The 25149-nt window shown below is 42.9% G+C and overlaps 1 protein-coding gene across 2 annotated transcripts in view; it reads left to right on the forward strand.

Moving 5' to 3' along the window:
* LOC115143150 (6-phosphofructo-2-kinase/fructose-2,6-bisphosphatase 4-like) overlaps positions 1 to 25149 on the forward strand; it is a 46990-nt gene that overhangs the window by 14232 nt on the left and 7609 nt on the right. Inside the window, exon 1 of one of the 2 annotated variants that reach the window (XM_029683263.2) lies at positions 17310 to 17526. The exons of the other annotated variant lie outside the window; for it this stretch is intronic. Within the exon in view, the coding sequence (XP_029539123.1) occupies positions 17406 to 17526 (121 nt within the window). The 5' untranslated portion in view covers positions 17310 to 17405. Of the gene's footprint in view, positions 1 to 17309; positions 17527 to 25149 lie in introns of those variants that run through there. 2 annotated transcript variants of the gene reach the window in all.

Below are 25149 nucleotides of genomic sequence, written 5' to 3' on the forward strand. Positions count from 1 at the left end.
AGGCTCTGAGCTGAAGAAATCCTCAGAATTGAGTGGAGGTGTTCAGCAGTAAGTCGACTTCTGTGTGATGTTTTGTTCAGGTTCATCAAAGAAAACAGTTGTTCACACAGGTATGTGCTGCCAAACATAGACAACGTTTGAGCAGCCTGGATGCGCAGCTGGGGCATTGTGCCGGGGAGGAAACGGGCGAACTCCGCAGCACCCACTGCCGCATATTTTGCCCTCAGTGCATCATTGCATTGGAGGTCAATCAACTCCATTTGGAGGTTTGGTGGTGAGCTTTCCACGTCAACAGCAAATGGGTTACCGAGCAGTTCCAACCTGCTTTTTTTGTGCTTCAAAGTCAGCAAATCGGCGTCGAAAGTCAGCGGCAAGCATACCTATTTTATCAGCCAACTGTGTGCTCGGGAACGCACTGGTAGAGAGCTTCTCTTTCATGGTCTGGCAGCTGGGAAAGTGGCTCAAATTTTCTTTCCGCATCTGCGTCTCCCACAGAGTCAGTTTGGTTTTAAATGCCTTCACTGTACTGTACATATCAGAGATGACACGATCCCGACCCTGCAGCTGCAAGTTTATTGCATTCAGATGACTCGTAATGTCACACAGAAACATTTCGTCTCGGAGTTGTGTTGTGTCTTTCCCTTTGCTGTCCAAGAACAGACAAATCTCCTCACGAAGCTCGAAACATCTTTGAAGCACCTTTCCCTGGCTTAGCCATCGCACCTCTGTGTGATAAGGCAAATCACCATGCTCCGTTTCTAACTCCGTCAGAAATGCCTTGAACTGGCGGTGATTCAAACCTTTGGCTCTGATAAAGTTAACTGTGCGCGTGATGATGCTCATTACATGCTCCATTTTCCAGGCTTTACCGCACAACGCTTCCTGGTGTATGATACAATGATAAGCTGTCAGCTCACCTGTCGCGTTTTCCTCTTGCATCTTTTCCCGTATCTTCGCCACCAGTCCGCTCCTGTGTCATCGCAGGTGCTCCGTCGGGTTGTCAAACCCACGAGTTTTTCCCAACGCAGCTCCATCTCATTTACACATCTTGACACCTCTTCATACAAATCATGCCCCGTAGTTGTGCCATGCATAGGACGTAAAGCCAAAAACTCCTCTGTCACGCTTAGGTTGGAGTCCACTCCGCGGATGAAAATTGACAACTGGGCAATGTCAGAAATGTCGGTGCTCTCATCCACAGCCAAGGAATATGCAATAAAATCTTTTCCTTTTTCACAAGCTGCTCTTTTAGATTGATGGACAACTGGTCTACTCTCTCGGCAATGGTGTTTCTGCTCAGACTCACATTTAAAAAGAGTTGCCTTTTTCTGGGCAAACTTCGTCACAAACTTTAATCATGCAGTTTTTGATGAAATCCCCTCCGTAAATGGCCGGGCTGATTTAGCGATCTCTTCTGCCAAAATAAAACTGGCCTTGACAGCAGCCTGGCCTTGTGATTTGGCTTTTTGAACAGAGCCTGTCGAGATTTGAGGCCTCGTTTTAATTCCTCTGCCTTTTGTAGCCTTTGTTCCATGTCCATATTCTTGTTTTTGTCCGCGTGTTTCGTTTCATAATGTGGTCTCAGATTATACTCTTTCAGTACCGCCACACTTTCTCCACACAGAAGACACACAGGTTTTCCAGCTACCTTCGTGAACATATACTCCGACTCCCACCTTGGGTTCTCAGTATCCACCTTCCGTTTTGCCATTTTTGATGGGTATCTGAAAGTTAATTTTACTGTGATGCTGACGACTGCTGTGCCAATAAATAACGTCACCTTTGCATTGTGGGAAATGTAGTATTGGTGCGTGTAAAAGATCTGCGGGCTGCCGGCTTGCTGCGGGCCGGTTCTAATAATAAATCAAGATCATCCCAGGGGCCGTAAAAAACCTTCTTGCGGGCCGGATGTGGCCCGCGGGCCTTGACTCTGACATATGTGCTGTAGAACAAGATAAATAATAATGAGGAGTTTAAGCCATGAAGGTAGCTGTCTAAGCACTGTAGAACTAGATAATGGTTATATTTAAGCAAAATGGCCCGAGGGGGTTGTGGTATATTGCCAATATGGAGTGCCTGGATACAGCCCTTAGCTGTGGTATATTGGCCATATACCCCAAACCCCTGAGGTGCCTTATTGCTATTATTTACTGGTTACCAACATAATTAGAACAATAAACAAGTAATTTAGCGTCATACCCAATGTTCCCTCTAAGTTGTGCGGGTGTACTGCTCGTCCAGGACTGCCGTGTAGAAGAAATACCAGCCTGCGCAGACGCACGAGATTGAACTTCAATCAATTTTACTCAAGTTTGACCCGTTAATTTACACTATCAATGGTTTCTTCTACTGTGAGAATTGTTTGAATCAATGCAACATACCATAACAAATATAACTATGCAATAATCAGTCTGTGATTTTCTTTTAGGCAGAGCGCATTGGAGAATTATATTGCAATGACAGGCTTGAGTGATCTCGAGAAGATGCACTTGTTTTGAGACCAAAGCCTCATGTTGCCAAGTGTGCACATTTGTTCATATTATTTTCTAGTTAGTTAATAGCTCAATTATAGCTAATTACCCTCAGCAACCCCTTTATTTGTCAAGTTTTCATCCAATACAATATTGTTAATGATGAAAGTATTGTGAGGTCAAAGAGCTTGTCAGCATGATGGAACGCCCCTTTTGACCAGGAGTGCATAAAGGCTTGGAAGAGGAATCAACCTTTAGACCAGGAAACGTGAGGCGAGAGCTACCTGTTTTAAATGTTTGAAACTCTGAACCTCAACACGAGGTGAAGAAATAAACTCCCCTTCCAGAGACATGAAGAGCTGCAGCTCATGTCCATCGTGGTCCGAATCCTGAATACAAAAACAAGGTATTCCTCCTTGTTTTGGTATCAGTTTCAACCATTTAAAACATGTAGTTCTCGCCTCACGTTTTCTGGTCTAAAGGTTGATTCCTCTTCCAAGCCTTTATGCACTCCTGGTCAAAAGGGGCGTTCCGTCATGCTGACAAGCTCTCTGACCTCTCTCGGGCGTGGCTACTTAATGTGCAAAGGATATGATTAGAAGTTCTCATGGCACCTAAAATAACATTCCTATCTTACCAACAATACTTTCATCATTTACAATATTGTATTCGCAACATATTGGATGAAAACTTGCTCATGGACTAATAGACATATACATCATTGACATGCACACACAGAAAGAAGTCAGCTCTGACAAATCCAGCTCAAAGAGGCTGAGCTCCATTGGCAGCAGATTTGAATTTAGAATGGAAAATTAATGTGTTTTATGCAACAAATGTCAGTATCACAAATGTATATCGCATCTAACAAAATCACACCGATTCGTTCCTCTAATCAAACCGAATCATTTCAAACTAAAATATAGTTTTTGGATCGGAGCCCATTTATCTAGATATGTATTAAATTGTCTTGTCTTACCAATGTATTAGAAATAACAAGGTATTAGAAATACATAAACACAATAATATTGAAATAGACCCCTGCCAACTACTAATATTTAAATGTAGTTTAGCGGAAAGGATTTGCCTTCTATAAATGTGATTTGTTTTGTAAGTTTAAGAAATATTGCCTAGTGCCTTGTCATTTTGTTACCAAAAACCCACATCTTTTAAGATATTTTCTAATATCTCTCCCTCATGAGGAGGGGTGATAATCAAAGTTCACAGAAGTAACAAGAAAAGGTAGACCTATCACTTGTTTTTACTGATAACAATTTTGATTTATTAAGTGATTTAAAAAACATAATTCTATAACCAAATCGGTAACTGAAGGACTGAGAAATCACTAACAGAATGACTGCGATTGGCTACAATAGGAAATCATATTAGGCACAAACCACAAGTTGTCACCTGCTACTGTTTTCCCTTCCACTGGCATACTGTTATGGTCAACTCATCATGTTTTCTTTCTCATTCTGTCATCTGGTGGTCAAAGAAAGAGTGTGAAACTAGTCTGGACAACCCCTCCCTCTCTTCCCCATCTTCACAATTTAACTAATTTACCCATGAGCCCCCTCTCTTTCCATTCACTGTAACCAGCATCCTCACCCACTGAGCACCAACCGAAAGCGGACATTCATAGGCGATGAGAAATAGATTACATTACATTTGGCCCTGGCTTTGATTTCAACATCCACAGATGTCGTTTTTTTGTTCCAGACTGGCCTTGATTTGGTCCAAACATAGACTTCTATGATTGGTTCAGATTTGGACCGGACCAAATCTGAACCAATTATAGACGGCTATAAGTACAGTACAGTACAGCAGAGTTCAGTTCAGTACAGAGTACAGTAAAGCTCACTAGAGCAGAGTCCAGTATTGTACTGTACTGATTTTTAAGAGTTTTGGGGAGATATGAACGTCATCTTGTTACCAAATGTTGCATCTGTGCTGTTCTATATCGTGGAGCTCCGCCCCATAGTGGTTTGTGCCGCTGCCTAGACAGCGAATAGCCTGAGTGAAAATTATGCACACACCTGCAGCCAATAGTAGAACAGGTGTCCCTATATAAGGGGACACTTCCCCTCAATCAGCCTCCCATCATCTTCAGCGACAGGACTGGTCTGAAGAAGCCCAGAAGAGGAGAAATCTCAGGACGAACCCACCGTCAATATCCTGTTCTCAATGTCGTCCTTCATGAGGGGCGGCAGGTAGCCTAGTGGTTAGAGTGTTGGACTTGTAACCGAAAGGTTTCAAGATCGAATCCCCGAGCTGAGAAGGTAAAAATCTGTCATTCTGCCCCTGAACAAGGCAGTTAACCCACTGTTCCTTTGAAAATAAGAATTTGTTCTTAGCTGACTTGCCTAATTAAATAAAAAAATAAAATGAGCATGCCTTTTCCACTGCCAAAGGCTATTTTAAGAGCTCAGTGTTGCTGCTCCTCTATGGCGGCTTTGGACGACTTATGTTTTGTGTGCAAGGGTTCAAAGCACGCTAGGGGCGGCCTCACGGAACCTCCGGAATGCCCTAGCTGCACCCTCCTTTCTTAAAGGAGAGGAAGCAGCGATGGGCATTTTTCAGGGTGGATACCCCTCTAGAAGACGCCATGTCTATGCTAGCCTCAGGTTCTGAGGCGTCAGACGACGACGGCGGCGCCTCTGGAGATGACAAGGATATTGGGAAGTGTCTGGGTTTTTCTCCTGAAAACCCGAATCTACCCACCGATGATAAAAACACCTCACCCCCCTTGGGAGAGCGAGGAGGAATTTCACAACCATGTGCGAGGAAGAGACGGGCTCTGAATTTTCATCAGCCCCCTCCTACGCAACGGCCTCTCTGCGCTCTGATTTCACAAGGCACATTTAGCGGGCCCGCGAGTCGTCTGGAGATTACACTGTCCTCCGTTCCGGAAGTGGATATGATGGTGGGCGGCCCTTACTCCAGATCAAGACTGGCGGCTGTGCCTTTAGCACTGAACATGCCCTCGATCACTAAATATGTGTAGGGTGCATGGGAGATACCTTTAATGGCCAGAGCGCCGGCGAAGGCGTACACCCCATTCACCAGAGTGGACGGGAAACGACCTTGAGATCCCTAGACTCAGGATGCACTAGCTGCGTACCTCGTCCCAGGTTCCCACACTACCTACGACCAAGGACCGGCTCACAGCACAGCTGGTGGAGAAGTCCTTCGCTCTAAGTGTACAAGCTGTAGCAGCAGCTAATAATATTGCCCTCTTGGCAGCCTCTCTATTTTGTCTTACCTTGGGTAGGACTGAGCTGTCAAGAGAGGAGATGGAGGAAGCGTCAACGATTTCCGGCTCCATCCTCCATCTCACACCGGCGTGGGCGGTATGTGCGGGGAGGTCCACGGCCACTTCGGTGGTCGTGGCACAACCGCTGGCTGTCTTTGACGGCTATGAAGGAGACCAACGAAACCGCCCTATTGAACGCCTCCATCTCTGACTGGTCTCATCGGAACTACCGTCGAAGATGCGGGGGTGCATTTCTGGATGCTTGAGGAGGAGGAGAAGAAGCAGCTGTCTAGACACCTGCCACTTGCAGGAGGGTCTAGAGCAGCTTCAAGGTCTCCAGTAGACCTGGGTCTACGGCCAGACGGAGAGCCCGCTAACCAGCTGCACCTGGTGTACCAAGAGCGGGCCCTGCCTCTCCAGCAGCACCAGAGAAGACAGCGGCTCAACCAACGAGAGGTTTTAATTTTGTCGCCCTGGCAGCTGAGAGGCAGTCAGAAGAGACGACGACCATGATGGGACGAAGGGGAGAAGACTGAAGAGAGCATAGCACTTCTTGTGACAGCGCCCAATGTTCATTCCCCACCCCTGCAAAGGGATGGAGGAGCCAATGTGTCATTTTGTTAACCTCTTGAAGCTAGGGAGCACTATTTTTATGTTTGGAAAAATAACGTTCCCAAAGTAAACGGCCTATTTCTCAGGACCAGATGCTAGAATATGCTTATAATTGACAGATTAGGATAGAAAACTCTATAAAGATTCCAAAACGGTCAAAATACTGTCTGTGAATATAACAGAACTGATATTGCAGGCGAAACCCTGAGAAAAATCAAACCAGGAAGTGGCCTCTATTTTGAAAATGTTCCATAGCCTCCCATTGCTCCATTTAAAGGGATATCAACCAGATTATTTTTCCTATTGCTTCCTCAAGGTGTCAACAGTCTTCAGACATAGTTTCAGGCTTTTATTTAGAAAAATTAGCAGAACGATAACATCGCGTCAAGTTTTAAGTTTTGCTCGCGCAACAGAATTTGGACAGCTATTGTTTTCCCCTCTCCTACTGTGAAAGACATTTGCGGTTGATATATTATCGATTATATATTTTTAAAACAACCTGAGCATTGATTATAAAAAACGTTTGACACGTTTCTGTGGATATTACGGATATTATTTGGAATTTGTCTGCGTTGTCGTGACCGCTCTTTCCTGTGGATTTATAAACATAATGCGCCAAACAAACGGAGGTATTTTGGATATAAAAATAATCTTTATGGAACAAAAGGAACATTTGTTGTGTAACTGGGAGTCTCGTGAGTGAAAACATCCGAAGAGCATCAAAGGTAAACGATTAATTTGATTGCTTTTCTGATTTTCGTGACCAAGCTACCTGATGCTAAGTGTACTTAATGTTTTGTCATGCAATCGATAAATTTACACAAACGCTTGGATTGCTTTCGCTGTTAACCTCTAGCCATCCCGGATCCGGGATCGTGAATACAGCCTCAAGCTCATTACCATAACGCAACGTTAACTATTCATGAAAATCGCAAATGAAATGAAATAAATATGCTAGCTCTCAAGCTTAGCCTTTTGTTAACAACACTGTCATCTCAGATTTTCAAAATATGCTTTTCAACCATAGCAAAACAAGCATTTGTGTAAGATTATTGATAGCTAGCGTAGCATTTAGCGTAGCATTCAGCATGCAACATTTTCACAAAAACAAGAAAAGCATTCAAATAAAATAATTTACCTTTGAAGAACTTCAGATGCTTTCAATGAGGAGACTCTCAGTTAGATAGCAAAAGTTCAGTTTTTCCTGAAAGATTCTTTGTGTAGGAGAAATCGCTCCGTTTTGTTCGTCACATTTGGCTACCAAAAAAAAACGAAAATTCAGTCATCAAAACGCCGAACTTTTTTCCAAATTAACTCCATAATATCGACTGAAACATGGTAAACGTTGTTTAGAATCAATCCTCAAGGTGTTTTTCACATATCTCTTCGATGATATATCGTTCGTGGAAGTCTGCTCTCTCCTCTGAATCACATGGAAGAATGCTTGCAGCTGGAGATTACGCACCAATTTCGACAAAGGACACTGGGCGGACACCTGGTAAATGTAGTCTCTTATGGCCAATCTTCCAATGATATGCCTACAAACACGTCACAATGCTGCAGACACCTTGGGGAAACGGCAGAAATTGTAGGCTCGTTCAGGGCGCATTCACAGCCATATAAGGAGACGATGGAAAACAGCGCCTCAAATTTGGCTAATTTCCTGTTTGAAGTTTCATCTTGGTTTCGCCTGTAGCATCAGTTCTGTGACACTCACAGATAATATCTTTGCAGTTTTGGAAACGTCAGAGTGTTTTCTTTCCAAAGCTGTCAATTATATGCATAGTCGAGCATCTTTTCATGACAAAATATCTTGTTTAAAACGGGAACGTTTTTTCATCCAAAAATGAAATACTGCCCCTAGTGTTCCAAGAGGTTAAGCATAATTTCAAAATATGAGGCGACAGGTAGATTAACAAAAAACTAAGCTGTGTTTTGCAATATTGCACTTGTGATTTCATGAATATGAATATTTTTAGTAATATTATTTGACTGAGGCGCTATGTTATTCAGCGGTTGCTGATGACAATTATCCCGCTTAAGGGATGGGTAGCGTCAAGAAGTTTAATTAAGAGTGTGTTCCATTTGACTTTGTCACATGAGAACCTCTTCCATAACAAAACTGAGACCGCTCAAGTTCCTTCTCTCTCTATCTTTCTTCCTCTCACCACTCTGCGTGTAGCACAGCCCACTATGAGTGCGTAGTTGAGCACACACAGAAGGACGTTGTGAGCTGATTGTCCTCGCAGTGGCAGACCATGTGTAACAACACCTGCACAGGATCGATACATCCGAACATCACACCTGCAGGACAGGTACAGGATGGCAACAACAACTGCCCGAGTTACACCAAGATCGCACAATCCCTCCATCAGTGCTCAGACTGTCTGCAATAGGCTGAGAGAGGCTGGACTGAGGGCTTGTAGGCCTGTTGTAAGGCAGGTCCTCACCAGACATCACCGGCAACAACGTAGCCTATGGGCACAAACCCACCGTCGCTGGACCAGACAGGACTGACAAAAAGTGCTCTTCACTGACGAGTCACGGTTTTGTCTCACCGGGGTTGATGGTTGGATTCACATTTATCGTCGAAGGAATGAGCGTTACACCAAATCCTGTACTCTGGTGCGGGATCGATTTGGAGGTGGAGGGTCCGTCATGGTCTGGGGCAGTGTGTCACAGCATCATCGGACTGAGGGCAGGGCGACCAATACCTCAAGGCGTAAAAGCCCACTCCACTCGTGGAGTAGTGGCGTCTACGGCCCTTTTCAGAGGAACTGGGGTAGAGGATATTTGTGCAGCGGTGTGGTGGTCGTCACTAACTCCTTTTATCTGATTCTACCTGTTGGACGTGTCGACTAACTCTTTAGCTCGTTCTGTACTCAGCGTGGCCGAAAAGATGCGGGACTATTGGGCTGGGTTCCCATTAGGTCCGTTCTTATTGGCAAAGAGAGACATGTGCGACATGACCTCTGTTTGACTTTGTCAGTAGAGTAGGGAATGTCTAGTCCATATTCTATTATCTGCCCCATGAATCATTGGCTTTGCCTATGGATTGAGTGTGGTGTGTTACACTGAGAAATCAGTGAGTATGTCTTCTAAGTTGGTTCAGCCTCTACTCAGCTTGGCTGAGGTGAAGGCTTGAATTAAGGTGGGAAAAGCAGAACAAATGGACAGGGTTTCCATCAGGTCTGCTTTTTCCTATTAGAATGACTACATGACATGACTCCTGGCTGGGGGTGTGGCACAGTAGAGTCATGTATTATATCCTGCTCACAGGTCTATGACTGTGTTTGGGCGGAAGGATTAGGGGATATGGTTTCTGTAACTGGTGTTACAGTAATATTATGCCAATCTTTAGTATTGACAGTTTTGAGCTCATCCATCTGGTGGTACAGATTAGTATGACTCATATTCTGTTTGTCTGCCCACTAGTCATTGGCTATGCCTTTTAGACTGCGTAGGGTGGATTAGACCGAGGACGCAGTACATTATGACGCAGTCTGTTTTCAGTGTGTTACTGTTGCAGCCATTGTTGGGTCCAACCTTTCTTTAAGTGGGAAGTGTTAGGCTCGGCAGGGAGTACATTTTGGACCGTTTCGCTCCGATATAAACCACTAGGAGCAGAGCCCTATGGGGCGGAGCTCCACAATATAGAACGATAGTTACCGGAGTTGTAACTCCAGTTCTATGAGTGGAGCGGAGCCCCATAGGACTTAAGGCCCTGCCGACCCCCAGTCTCGCTTAAGATAATTTTTTGGAAGGATGATTGAGGGGAAGCGTCCCCTTATACAGGGACACCTGTACTTCTATTGGCTGCAGGTGTGTGCATAATTTTCTCTCATGCTATTTGCTGCCTAGGCAGCGGGGGCTCTGCTCCACCCATAGAACTGGAGTTACAACTCCTGTAACTGGGGAGGCTGGTAGCCTAGTGGTTAGAGCGATAGACTTGTAACCAAAAGGTTGCAAGATTGAATCTCCGAGCTGACAAGGTAAAAATCAGACATTCTGCCTCTGAACAAGGCAGTTAACCCACTGTTCCTAGGCTGTCATTGAAAATAAGAATTTGTTCATAATTGACTTGCCTAGTTAAATAAAAGTTAAAATAAAATGTTTCAAAAACTATCGTTCTTCAACACACATTAGATTATAAAACCAGGTGCCTAGGACTTGTTAAAGTAATATGAGGAGACTGTTCTATCCCTATTCTGAATGACATTGGATGCAGCAGATTACTGCAGGTCTATTATAGTACGGTGCATTTGGAAAGTATTCAGACCCCTTCTCTTATTCAAAAATTGATTAAATAAATAGAAATGATCAGCAATCTACACACAATACCCCATAATGACAAAGAAAAACAGGTTTTTGGAAATAATTTAATTTCTAATTTATTTTAAAAATAAACGTATTTATGTAAGTACCGTAATTTCTGGACTATTAAGCACACCTGAATATAAACCGCACCCACTGAATTAAAAAAAGAAAATGTGTATTTTGTACATAAATAAGCCGCACATGTCTATAAACCGCAGGTGCCTACCGGGACATTGAAACAAATTAACTTTACACAGCCTTTAAACGAAACACGGCTTGTAACAAAAATAAATAGGCTTTTAAACTAAACACGGCTTGTAACAAAAATTTAAAAAAATAGCAGTAAACAGTAGCCTACCAAGAAAGTCATTGGTCACCATCTTCCTCCTCCTGTGCACTGAAACCACTGAAGTCATCTCCTTCGGTGACGGAGTTGAATAGCCTCAGAATAGCTTCATCTGATGTTGGATCGCTGCCCTCTTCAACACGCAGCAGTCCAGCCTTTCGAAACCCATTGATGATAGTGGATTTTTTGACAATGCTCCACGCTGTCAGCAGCTCTATTTCCTTTTCCAACAGCCAGATCGATCGCCTTCAACTTGAAAGCTGCATCATATGCATTTCTCCGTGTCTTTGCCATGATGAGGGTGACAAAATGACTACCGTAATCAGAATGATGGGAAGTTTGAGGCACGTCGATTTGTTGGACCATTGGGAAAAGGTTGTCACATTACATTATGTGACGGTGCTCAGTTTTTTGGCATGAATCTTGTGAAAGCAGGAAAAATCCATAAATTAGCCGCGTCATTGTATAAACCGCGAGGTTCAAAGCGTGGGAATAAAGTAGCGGCTTATAGTCCGGAAATTACGGTATTCAGATCCTTTACTGTGAGACTCTAAATTGAGCTCAGGTGCATTCTGTTTCCATTGATCACCCTTGATGTTTCTACAACTTGATTGGAGTCCACCTGTGGTAAATTCAGAGTTCCTCCAGAGTTCCTCTGTGGAGATGGGAGAACCTTCCAGAAGGATAACCATCTCCGCAGCACTCCACCAATCACGCCTTTATGGTAGAGTGGCCAGATGGAAGCCACTCCTCAGTAAAAGGCACATGACAGCCTGCTTGGAGTTTGCCAAAATGCACTTAAAGGATTCTCCGACCATGAGAAACAAGATTCTCTGGTTTGATAAAACCAAGATTGAACTCTTTGTCTTGAATGCCAAGCGTCACGTCTGGAGGAAACCTGGCAGCGTGGTGGCAGCATCATGCTGTGGGAATGTTTTTCACTGGCAGGGACTAGGAAACTAGTCAGGATCGAGGGAAAGATAAATGGAGTACAGAGATCCTTGATGAAAATCTGCTCCAGAGCGCTAAGGGCCTCAGACAGGGGCGAAGGTTCACCTTCCAACAGGACAATGACCCTAAGCACACAGCCAAGACAACGCAGGAGTGGCTTCAGGAGAAGTCTCTGAATGTCCTTGAGTGGCCCAGCCAGAGCCCGGACTTCAACCCGACCGAACATCTCTGGAGAGACCTGAAAATAGCTGTGCAGCGATGCTCCCCATCCAACCTGACTGAGCTTGAGAGGATCTACAACGAAGAATGGGAGAAATTTCCCAAATTCAGGTGTGTCAAGCTTGTAGCATCATACCCAAGAAGATTTGTGGCAGTAATCGCTGCCAAAGGTGCTTCAACAAAGTACTGAGTAAAGGGTATGAATAGTTATGTAAGTGTGATATTTCCAGGGGGGAGGGGTTATATACATTTCTAAAAACCTGTTTTTGCTTTGTCATTATGGAGTATTGTGTGTTGATTTGAAGGGAAAAAAACGTTCCGAAATTTTAGAATACGGCTGTAAGGGTTTTTCTTTATTTTTACTATTTTCTACATTGTGATGACATCAAAACTATGAAATAACACATATGGAATCATGTAGTAATCAAAGGGTTAAACAAAATATATTTTAGCCACCATTTGCCACGATGACAGCTTTGCACACTCTTGGCATTCTCACAACCAGCTGCACCTGGAATGCTTTTCCAACAGTCTTGAAGGAGTTCCCACATATGCTGAGTACTAGCTGGCTGCTTTTCCTTAACTCTACGGTCTGACTTATCCCAAACCATCTCAATTTGGTTGAGGTCGGGGGATTGTGAAGGCCAGGTCATTTGATGCAGAACTCCATCACTCTCCATCTTGGTAAAATAGCCCTTACACAGTCTGGAGGTGTGTTGGGTCATTGTCCTGTTGAAAAACAAATTATAGTCCCACTAAGCCCAAACCAGATGAGATGGCGTATCGCTGCAGAATGCTGTGGTAGCCATGCTGGTTAAGTGTGCCTTGAATTCTAAATGGATCAGACTGTCACCAGCAAAGCACCCCCCCACATGCTTTACGGTGTGAAATATATATATGCGGCGATCATCCGTTCACTTACACTGCGTCTCACAAAGACATGGCAGTTGGAACCAAAAATCTCAAAGTTGGACTCATCAGACCAAAGGACAAATTTCCACCGGTCTAATGTCCATTGCTCGTGTTTCTTGTCCAAAGCAAGTGTCTTCTTATTATTGGTGTCCTTTTAGTAGTGGTTTCTTTGCAAGCAATTCGACCATGAAGGCCTTATTACACAGTCTCCTCTGAACAGTTGATGTTGAGATGTGTCTGTTACTTGAACTCTGTGAAGCATTTATCTGAGGCTGGTAACTCTAATGAACTTATCCTCTGCAGCAGAGGTAACTCTGGGTCTTCCATTCCTGTGGCAGTCCTCATGAGAGCCAGTTTCATCATAGCGCTTGATGGTTTTTGTGACTGCACATAAAGAAACTTTCAAAGTTCTTGAAATGTTCCGTATTGATTGACCTTAATTTCTTAGAGTAATGATGGTCTGTAGTTTCTCTTTGCTTATTTGAGCTGTTCTTGTCACAACACAACTGACTCAAACACATTTAAGGAAAGAAATTCCACAAATATAGTTTTAAGAAGGCACACCTGTTATGCATTCTCCCAGAGCGCTAAGAACCTTGGCGTGATCCTGGACAACACCCTGTCGTTCTCAAATAACATCAAGGCGGTGGCCCGTTCCTGTAGGTTCATGCTCTACAACATCCGCAGAGTACGACCCTGTCTCACACAGGAAGCGGCGCAGGTCCTAATCCAGGCACTTGTCATCTCCCGTCTGGATTACTGCAACTCGCTGTTGGCTGGGCTCCCTGCCTGTGCCATTAAACCCCTACAACTCATCCAGAACGCCGCAGCCCGTCTGGTGTTCAACCTTCCCAAGTTCTCTCACGTCACCCCGCTCCTCCGCTCTCTCCACTGGCTTCCAGTTGAAGCTCGCATCCGCTACAAGACCATGGTGCTTGCCTACGGAGCTGTGAGGGGAACGGCACCTCAGTACCTCCAGGCTCTGATCAGGCCCTACACCCAAACAAGGGCACTGCGTTCATCCACCTCTGGCCTGCTTGCCTCCCTACCACTGAGGAAGTACAGTTCCCGCTCAGCCCAGTCAAAACTGTTCGCTGCTCTGGCCCCCCAATGGTGGAACAAACTCCCTCACGACGCCAGGACAGCGGAGTCAATCACCACCTTCCGGAGACACCTGAAACCCCACCTCTTTAAGGAATACCTAGGATAGGATAAAGTAATCCTTCTCACCCCCCTTAAAAGATTTAGATGCACTATTGTAAAGTGGCTGTTCCACTGGATGTCATAAGGTGAATGCAACAATTTGTAAGTCGCTCTGGATAAGAGCGTCTGCTAAATGACTTAAATGTAAATGTAAATGCATTCCAGGTGACAACCTCATGAAGCTGGCTGAGGGAATGACAAGAGTGTGCAAAGCTGTCATCAAGGAAAAGGGTGGCTAAATATAAAATATATTTTGATTTGTTTAACACTTTTTTGGTTACTACATGATTCCATATGTGTTATTTCATAGTTTTGATGTCTTCACTATTATTCTACAATGTAGATAATAGTAAACGTATAAAAACCCTTGAATGAGTAGGTGTTCTAAAACGTTTGACCGGTTGTGTGTGTGTGTGTGGAGATAGATATGATTGTATTATCTCCATTACTATGTTACTTGGTGTCAATGGGGGATTGAGTGGGTACACAGCCCCTCCCAGTGTTTTTAGAAAGTCTACAGTTTTCTGCTAGGAAATGCCACAAGGGGGTGCTAATGATCCCTCTACTCTGAAAGTGAGTACTGGCAATTTTGGAAAACTGTAGCTACAATATTGCAACATGATTCAATATTCTTTCCATTAGTAGAACTTTGTCAGCTCGGCCAATAAAACAACACATTGGTTCAAATCTGTTTTTTATCCTATTGCTACAATTAAAAACACAGACCGATTTAGTGGCATAATAAACGTGTTTTAATTAACTTTTAATGATTCTGATTCAATTACAATTTCTGATTAGGGAAACTCATAATCACCCAGTGTGTCCGGGAAGATAGTGGATAAAGCTGTCAGACTGCTGTAACTAACCTGTGAATCTATGCTATGAATCTGTATGATGTGTTGTTGCAAAATACAGTTATGTACTGTGTGTGGTATGTTTACCTTGGATTATTTTCATCCAGGTTATTTTGAGGCAGAGGAAGGGAGTTTGTTCTGAACAGTTTGTTCGAATTGCTGAACATGAATGAATTGTACACCTCCCACTCTTTGACCACTGCGTTTATCTTCAGATCCCCATGCAGTGAACACGCCCTCCCGACCAATGTGTCAGCCCTATCATTGGACGATGCATTTTCCGTTTTCACCCGTGATTGGTTAAATTCACATGAACATTCACTGTCCATGTACGTTGCATGTGAACAGCGGAAGACTTATTTTTCTCAAACTAGTGCGTTATCTTAACCTTTCCCCTTCATTTTGCCGAGTGCGCCCCTCTTTTTAGCATAATGTGCTGTCAGATGCACTGTTGAGGGCGCACTGTTCTATTATATTACGATATAGGCACAATAAAACAACAAACTGGTTAGAAGATGTGCTTATCCTATTGCTACAGTTCAAAGCACATACCGACTGTTAGTGGCATAATAAACATATTTGAATGAACTTTTAATCAACTCTGTTTCAATGACACTTTCTGTGTAGGGAAACGTATCACCAGTGGTGGGAAAAGTACCCAATTGTTGCGTAAAAGTAAAGATACCTTCATAAAAAAATGACTCAAGTGAAAGTCACCCAGTAAAATACTACTTGAGTAAAAGTATTTGTGTTTTATTTAACCAGACAAGCCAGTTAATAACACGACGCTGGGCCAGTTGTGCGCTGCCCCATGGGACTCCCAATCACAGCCGGTTGTGATACAGCCTGGAATCGAACCATTGTCTGTAGTGATGCCTCTAGCACTGAGATGCAGTGCCTTAGACCCCTGCGCCACTCTGGAGTTTTACATTTACTTAAGTATCAAAAGCAAATTGAATTGCTAAAATATACTTAAGTATCAAAAGTAAAAGTATAAATCATTTCAAATTCCTTATATTAAACAAACCAGATGGCACTATTGTTACAGCTAGCCAGGGGCACACTCACACCTCATTTACAAACAAGTATTTGTCTTTGGTGAGTCTGCCAGATCAGAGGCAGTAGGAATGAGCAGGCATGTTCTCTTGATAAATGCAAGAATTGAACCATTTTCCTGTCCTGCTAAGCATTTAAAATGTAACAAGTACTTTTAGGTGTCAGGGAAAATGTAAGGAATAAAAAGCACATACTTTTACTTCACTACATTCCTAAATCAAATTAAAGGTTGTCAAAAATATAAACAGTAATATAAAAAAAATACAGTAAACAGTAAAGTACAGATACCCCAAAAAAACGATTTAAGTAGTACTTTAAAGTATTTTTATTTAAGTACTTTACACTACCGCTTATCACCCCGTTTGGCCAGGTAGCTGTCCGACTGCTGTTAACTAACGTGAATATATGCCATGAATTAGCATGATGTGTTGTGTTGTTTATCGTTAGATCCCATGCAGTGAACACGCCCTCCTGACCAATGTGTCGGCCTTACCATTGGATGATGCATTTCCTCTTTTCACCTCTGATTGGTTAAATTCACATCAACATTCTCTGTCCATGTGCGTTGCATGCGAACAGCGGAAGACTCGTTTTTTATCTTTCCCCTACTTTAGTTTAGTGCGCCCCTCTTTTTGGAGCACTGTTCTACGATATTACGGTACAAGCACAGTTGGGTTGTTAAATTGTAGCATGCAGTAGCCATATTGTTATAACGTGAACAATGCATTTTGAAGCATTTTAAAATCAAACGGGCTATGTATATTTTCTCCTAACTCTGACAGTATTTGGAGCATTAATTGTCTTCCTATATAACATGGCATGTTATTATGTTAATGTTGCATTTAAGCCTGGGCCTGTAGACTAAAACAGGGAAGTCATTGACACTAGCATCCCTTTTCAAGTAAGCCCCATACAATAAAGTCAGACCTCACACAGAGATGCTCTGAGTTAATAGCAGGTCATCTTCATAGAAACGTAAATAAACAGAAAATAGCCTAAATTACAACGTTTTGCTCAACTTTATTGAATGATAATAAAAGTAGCCTAAACCATTGAATGCGCTCAGCGTAGTGACATTACGGTAATGATATAAGTTTTATGTTCCTCAGCCAATATGATATCATTCCCTCGCAGCTCTGTTGCTCAAACTAGCTGTCATTAAGTAGAATATCGCTTCTGTCGCTTAAAACGGGACAGGTGCAGCGACCAGGATGACTTCCAACGAATACAATATAATGGCTACATCACCCCGTGAGCTTACTCAGAACCCGCTGAAGAAAATATGGATGCCATGGAAAAACGGTCTCTTTGTACACATTTTACAAAGAAGGGGTAAGTTGCCTTGGAGAAACACCGGCTTGTACCAACAGCGCATGGGCGCAACGGAAGGGTATGCTCGATTTGGCCAAATACTTTATATTTTAAACAAATGTAGATATGTTGTACTTCATCGTAGTTCGAGATTCCCAGGTGTTCTACACAGTGGCGTTGCGCAGCATGACAAGGTCAGGGTTTTCTTCAAGGGACTAGCCTAATATTGAATCATTTCGATTTCGTCTTAAATTAATCCACTTTTTAAAATATTTTTATTTAGGTATTTCCATTTTCAAATGTTTATTCATGCCAATATTGCAATTACGCATAGGCTATGACTATATGAATTGCTAGAGAAATGGCCTATGATATCGAAAGGGTATGGAGGCGCTCAGAATTGAATTAGACCAGGCAGATGACACGCACATGACAACGCGCCGGTTGGCCCGTGATCGCACAACCGATCAACCCAACCATGCCGATGTAGAGTAAAACAAGGTTATTTTATTGTTTAACTAAACCTGTTTAAAGGGAAACTGAATGCTAAAACCAACATATCTAGTGGAAATTGCATATGTGGCATCGGTATTAGTCAAACACGTATTCTAATGGAAAAATTGACTGAAACGTGTAAGTAGGATAATTAACTTTGGTCATAAAGTCAGTCTATTCCAAAACAGAGTTTTGTGAGATGTGTGTAACTGAGGTTGTCACAATTTACATGAGGGTTGGTTTGGATTACAATCATGCACTTGCCCATTAAAGTGCCACTAAAGTCCAAAACGCGTGTTCTACAATATTGGACCATTGGTTTTCATACATCTCGATTTTCGAATTATCTGCGTGGCTCAATCAAAACTGTCAACACGTTCAAATGGACGCAGTGCAGTGGTTGGGAATTCTGGCTAGGTGCGCATTAGGGCTGTTAGTCCCGTGGATGGTGGTGTCAGTGCGCTACGAAGCTATGTCACAATGGGATGCAAGACTATAGACTAGTATCTGCGGACTCAGACCAAACATGTACGTATGCAATGTTCTAGAATATTGGACCATTGGCATTCATTCTTTTCAAATTCTCAGCACAGCTCAGGCAATTTCTCAAACTGTCAACATAATAAAATTAACAGAGTACATGTACTGGAGACGTTGGTTGGGAATCTTGGGTAGGTAGGCGTTCAGGCTGTACCCTAGTCCCCCACAGATGGGGCTCTCAGAGCAGTTTAGCTAGTGTCACAGGGATGCCGGACTATCCATCTGTGGACTATGATTTACGAGGGCGAATTGTCATGATTGATGGCTGATTACACTCTATCCACTCATAGCAGCAGGACCTGAGACAAACCTGCCCATTACGCAGCGGCTCTGATTTATTTACAGTACCAGTCCAAAGTTTGCACATCTACTCATTCAAGGGTTTTTCTTTATTTGACTATTTTCTACATTGTAAAAAAGACATCAAAACTATGAAATAACACATATGGAATCATGTAGTAACCAAAAAAAGTGTTAAACAAATCAAAATATATTTTGGATTTTAGATTCTTTAAAGTAGCCACCCTTTGCCTTGATGACAGCTTTGCACACTTGGCATTGTCTCAACCAGCTTCACCTGGAATGCTTTTCCAACAGTCTTGAAGGAGTTTCCACATATGCTGTGCACTTGTTGGCTGCTTTTCCTTCACTCTGCGCTCCAACTCATCCCAAACCATCTCAATTGGGTTGAGGTCGAGTGATTGTGGAGGCCAGGTAATCTAATGCAGCACTCATCACGCTCCTCCTTGGTCAAATACACAGCCTGGAGGTCTGTTGGATCATTGTCCTTTTGAAAAACAAATGATAGTCCCACTAAGCACAAACCAGATGGGATGGGGTATAACTGCAGAGTGCTGTGGTAGCCATGCTGGTTAAGTGTGCCTTGAATTCTAAATAAATCACTGACGGTGTCACCAGCAAAGCACCATCACACCTCCTCCTCCATGCTTCACTGTGGGAAACACACATGCGGAGATCAACCATTCAACTATGCGTCTCACAAAGACACCGGTTAGAACCAAAAATCTCACATTTGGACTCATCAGACCAAAGGACAGATTTTTACTGGTCTAATATCCATACTTGTGTTTCTTGGCCCAAGCAAGTCTCTTCTTATTATTGGTTTTCTTTAGTAGTGGTTTCTTGCAGCAATCCAACCATGAATGCCTGATTTCACACAGTCTCCTCTGAACAGTTGATGTTGAGATGTGTCTGTTACTTGAACTCTGTGAAGCATTTATCTGAGGCTGGTAACTCTAATCAACTTATCCTCTGCAGCAGAGGTAACTCTGGGTCTTCCTTTCCTGTGGCGGTCCTCATGAGAGCCAGTTTCATCATAGCGCTTTTTGCGACTGCACTGAAATTTTCCGTATTGACTGACCTCGTCTTAACATAACGATGGACTGTGATTTGTCTTTGCTTGTTTGAGAGGTTCTTGCCATAATATGGACTTGGTCTTTTACCTAAATAGGCTGTCTTCTGTATACCACACCCACCTTGTCACAATGCAACTGATTGGCTCAAATGCATTAAGAAGGAAAGAAATTCCACAAATGAACTTTTAAAACAAGGCTCACCTGTTAATTGAAATGCATTCGAAGTGACTACTTCATTAAGCTATTTCAGAGAATGCCGAGAATGTGCAAAGCTGTCATCAAGGCAAAGGGTGGCTACTTTGAAGAATCTGAAATATATTTTGATTTAACACTTGTTTTTTTGGGGGGTTATACAGCAAACCAGCAAAATACCAGTCTCAACAGTGAAGAGGCAACTATTGGATGCTGGCCTTCTAGACAGAGTTCCTCTGTCCAGTTTCTGTGTTCTTTTGCCCATCTTAATCTTTTCTTTTTATTGGCCAGTCTGAGAGATGGCTTTTTCTTTGTAACTCTGCCTAGAAGGCCAGCATCCCAGAGTCACCTCTTCACTGTTGACGTTGACTGGTGTTTTGCGGGTACCGTTTAATGAAGCTGCCAGTTGAGGACTTGAGGCATCTGTTTCTCAAACTAGACACTAATGTACTTGTCCTCTCGCTCAGTTGTGCACCGGGGCCTCCCACTCTTCTTTCTATTCTGGTTAGAGCCAGTTTGCGCTGTTCTGTGAAGGGAGTAGTACAAAGCATTGTATGAAATCTTCAGTTTCTTGGCAATTTCTCTTGTGGAATAGCCTTCATTTCTCAGAACAAGAATAGACTGACGAGATTCAGAAGAAATTTCTGGTCATTTTGAGCCTGTAATCAAACCCACAAATGCTGATGCTCCAGATACTCAACTAGTCTAAAGAAGGCCAGTTTTATTGCTTCTTTAATCAGCACAACCATTTTCAACGGTGCTAACATAATTGCAAAAGGGTTTTCTATTAGCTTTTTAAAATGATAAACTTTGATTAGCGAACACAGGAGTGATGGTTGCTGATAATGGGCCTCTGTATGCCTATGTAGATATTCCATTTAAAAAACCTGCCGTTTCCAGCTACAATAGTCATTTACAACATTAACTGACTACACTGTATTTCTGATCAATTTTATGTTATTTTAATGAAATTAGCCTTTCTTTCAAAAACAAGGACATTTCTAAGTGACACCCAAACTGTTGTGTGTGTATTCATTCACACACTTTACACCGGCACTCTTACACAAAACCTGCATACAGACACAACACACACTTTCATACTTATCATATACTGCTGCTACTCAGTTATTTTTACTCTATTATTGTCTATCCTGTTGTCTAAGTCACTTTACCCTGCCTTTATGTACATATCTACCTCAAGTACCTCTTACCCCTGCACACTGGTCTGGCACTGGTACTCCCTGTATGTAGCTTAATTCTTGTGTATTGTATTCCTTGTGTTACTATTTTTATTTATATTAATATTTTTTAACTCTGCATTGTTGGGAAGGGCTCGTGAGCAAGAATTTCACGGTAGTCTATAACTGTTGTATTTGGTGCATGTGACAAATGCGATTTTGATTTGAAGTGAGAATTGTGACTGTGCTATATCTTACCGATTCTCTACATCTTCTGTCCAAAAACAAATCCTGTAAAATGACAGTCAACACATACTAGAGGAGTTACTGCCTAGCTTCGTCAACAAACTACCTACGTTGGTTCTGGCGCATATGACCAGAATGACACTTCGAAGACCCACCAAAGGCACCCTCCGTGTCTGTTTGAAAATTGAGAAAGAGGCGGAGTTAGACTTTGGCCATGAAAAATGGTCCATCTTTGCTTGAGAAATAGTGCATCAAACACCTTAGCCAGATAAAGTTCTGCGACTAAGACCTCCTGCAAAAAAAATCAATTTGGTTACTTGATTTATCTTATATTAATGAATATTTATCTTATATTAATTCTGACTATTTTGAGGAAGTGGTAGTGGCTATGTTGTTTCTACAGTGACTCATGGGGAAACAACAATAACTGCCAGCGTAGGGTTTGGCGGTAGGGCCGGCAATCATTGACTGGTTTGGATTTGTACTTTACCTTCTAAAATGGTATTTAAATGTTTGATGTGTTACAAAGAATAATTCAGTAATGGAATCATTGTTCTTCCTCTGTCATCCATGGTTACCTGCAAGGAAACACGTGCCGTCATCATTGCTTTGCACAAAAAGGGCTTCACAGGCAAGGATATCGCTCCCAGTAAGATTGCACCTAAATCAACCATTTATCGGATCATCAAGAACTTCAAGGAGAGTGGTTCAAATGTTGTGAAGAAGGCTCCAGGGCACCCAAGAAAGTCCAGCAAGCGCCAGGACGTCTCCTAAAGTTGATTCAGCTGCAGGATCAGGGCACCACCAGTACAGAGCTTGCTCAGCAATGGCAGCAGGCAGGTGTGAGTGCATCTGCATGCACAGTGAGGCCAAGACTTTTGGAGGATGGCCTGGTGTCAAGAAGGGCAGCAAAGAAGCCACTTCTCTCCAGGAAAACATCAGGGATAGACTGATATTCTGCAAAAGGTATAGGGATTGGACTGCTGAGGACTGGGGTTAAGTCATTTTCTCTGATGAATCCCCTTTCTGACATTTTGGGGCATCTGGAAAAAAGCTTGTCCAGAGAAGACAAGGTGAGCGCTACCATCAGTCCTGTGTCATTCCAACAGTAAAGCATCCTGAGACCATTCATGTGTGGGGTTGCTTCTCAGCCAAGGGAGTGGGCTCACTCACAATTTTGCCTAAGAACACAGTCATGAATAAAGAATGGTACCAACACATCCTCCAAGAGCAACTTCTCCCAACCATCCAAGAACAGTTTGGTGATGAACATTGCCTTTTCCAGCATGATGGAGCACCATGCCATAAGGCAAAAGTGATAACTAAGTTGCTCGGGGAACAAAACATAGATATTTTGGGTCCATGGCCACGAAACTCCCCAGACCTTAATCCCATTGAGAACTCGTGGTCAATCATCAAGAGGTGGGTGGACAAACAAAAACCCACAAATTCTGACAAACTCCAAGCATTGATTATGCAAGAATGGGCTGCCATCAGTCAGTATGTGGCCCAGGAGTTAATTGACAGCATGCCAGGGCGGATTGTAGAGGTCTTGAAAAAGAAGGGTCAACACTGCAAATATTGACTCTTTGCATCACCTTCATGTAATTGTCAATAAAAGCCTTTGACACTTATGAAATGTTTGTAATTATACTTCAGTATTCCATAGTAACATCTGACGAGAATATCTAAAGACACTGAAGCAGCAAACTTTGTGGAAATTAACATTTGTCATTCTCAAAGAATTTGGCCACGACTGTACTGGATTTATACATGGGATATTGTTTCTCAACAGGAAAATATAAATAGTGTCCATTTTTAATAGCAACAATCAATACAGTATTGTAGCATAGAAAGTAAGGATGGAAAAATTGTGATGGCTTTTTAGAAGGTGATATTGAACCAATGCACTGTGAGTATACAAAACTGCTCTTTCCATGACATAGCTTTCACCTGGTCAGTCTATGATCTCTTGATGTCACTTGTTAAATCCACGTCAGTCAGTGTATATGAAAGGGAGGAGACAGGTTAAAGAAGGGTTGTTAAACCTTGAGACAATTTAGACATGGATTGTGTATGTGTGCCATTCAAAGGGTGAATGGGCAAGACAATGTAAGTGCCTTTTAATTTGGGTATGGTAGTAGGTGCCACCCGCACTGGTTTGAGTGTGTCAAGAACTGCAACGCTGCTGGGTTTATCACACTCAACCGTTTCCTGTGTGTATCAAGAATGATCCACCACCCAAAGGACATCCAGCCAACTCACTGGAATGCTTCTTTCAACACTTTGTAGATTCCATACCCCGATGATTTGAGGCTGTTCTGAGGGCAACTCAATATTAGGAAGGTGATCCTAATGTTTTGTACTCTTTGTATATTTTGTATAATTAGCACAAAGAGCCTGTGAGATGAGCTGTAGTAGAAGAAATGTGTTGTACAAGTTAGCAGCGTCCTCTGATAAGACACAGCTTCCCCTTGGCTGCGACAGACAGCTCGCTCTCTTTGCTCTCTACAAGATGGTGTCCGGACGCGTATTAAAAACTCTGTGCCGTCTAGCTTTTTCCACATCCACGATCAATATCAGCCACTGTTATTGTTGCGCGGCAGAATAACAGGCAGCCAACCATCGTCAAAAGTCCAAAACAAACAGTTGGGGAAAACTTACTGATTCACTACAGAACTTCCATATGTCCCTTCACTGTGGGTTCGGGTCCCAACAGGGATTTCCCCAGACGGTTTTATGAAGAACATTTCCCTAAGGAAATGAGGGCATATTTCTTTAATTAATCCTTATTTTACCTGGTAAATTGACTAAGAACATATTCTCTTTTACAGCCATGACCTGGGGTATAGTTACAGGGGGGAAGAGGGGATGAATAAGCCAATTGGAAGCTGGGATGGTGGCCATGATGGTATGAGGGCCAGAATGGGAATTCAGCCAGGACACCTGGGTTAACACCCCTAATTTTCCGATAAGTGTCATGGGATCTTTAGTGACCACAGGAAGTCCGGAAACCCGTTTAACGTCCCATCCGAAAGACGACACCCTACGTGGGGCAGTGTCCCTGTCACTACCCTGGGGCATTGAGATCTCCTTTGATCAGAGGGAAGAGTACTTCCTAAAGGCCTTCCAACACCACTTTCAGCAGCATCTGATCTCCCATCCAAGGACTGACCCGGCGTAGCTTCAAAGGAAAGCCAGCAATGGGATTCAGGGTGGTATATTGCTGCATAACTGTGTTGCAGAACAGAGATTTTGTTTGTGTGGAGGGCAGTGTCATGTGTGTGTGGTAGGTAGACTGCAGATGATTACTCTGCAGTCTTGGTTTGTCTCACCTCCTGTGGAACTCTGTCTACTTTTTGCTGAGTCAAACAAGGGTTCAGTCAGCCACTGCTTGGAATCTGTAATATTTTAGGTTTGACTTGTTCCGTGTCCTCACACTAAAAAAAACACTGTTCTCCCTCTGACCTATTCCAGACGCTCCCTTGTGCTTGTCTCTCCCTCAGGTGCAACCGCTGAAGATTTCAGAGGTGGTTGTGCCCACTTTGGCTCGTTGTATATTTGGCACAGTAATTGGAAAAATACTAGAACACAGAACCATGCCAGGCTTGGTGTGA

Source organism: Oncorhynchus nerka, linkage group LG15, assembly GCF_034236695.1.
Source record: "Oncorhynchus nerka isolate Pitt River linkage group LG15, Oner_Uvic_2.0, whole genome shotgun sequence".
Classification (NCBI taxonomy): Eukaryota; Metazoa; Chordata; class Actinopteri; order Salmoniformes; family Salmonidae; genus Oncorhynchus; species Oncorhynchus nerka.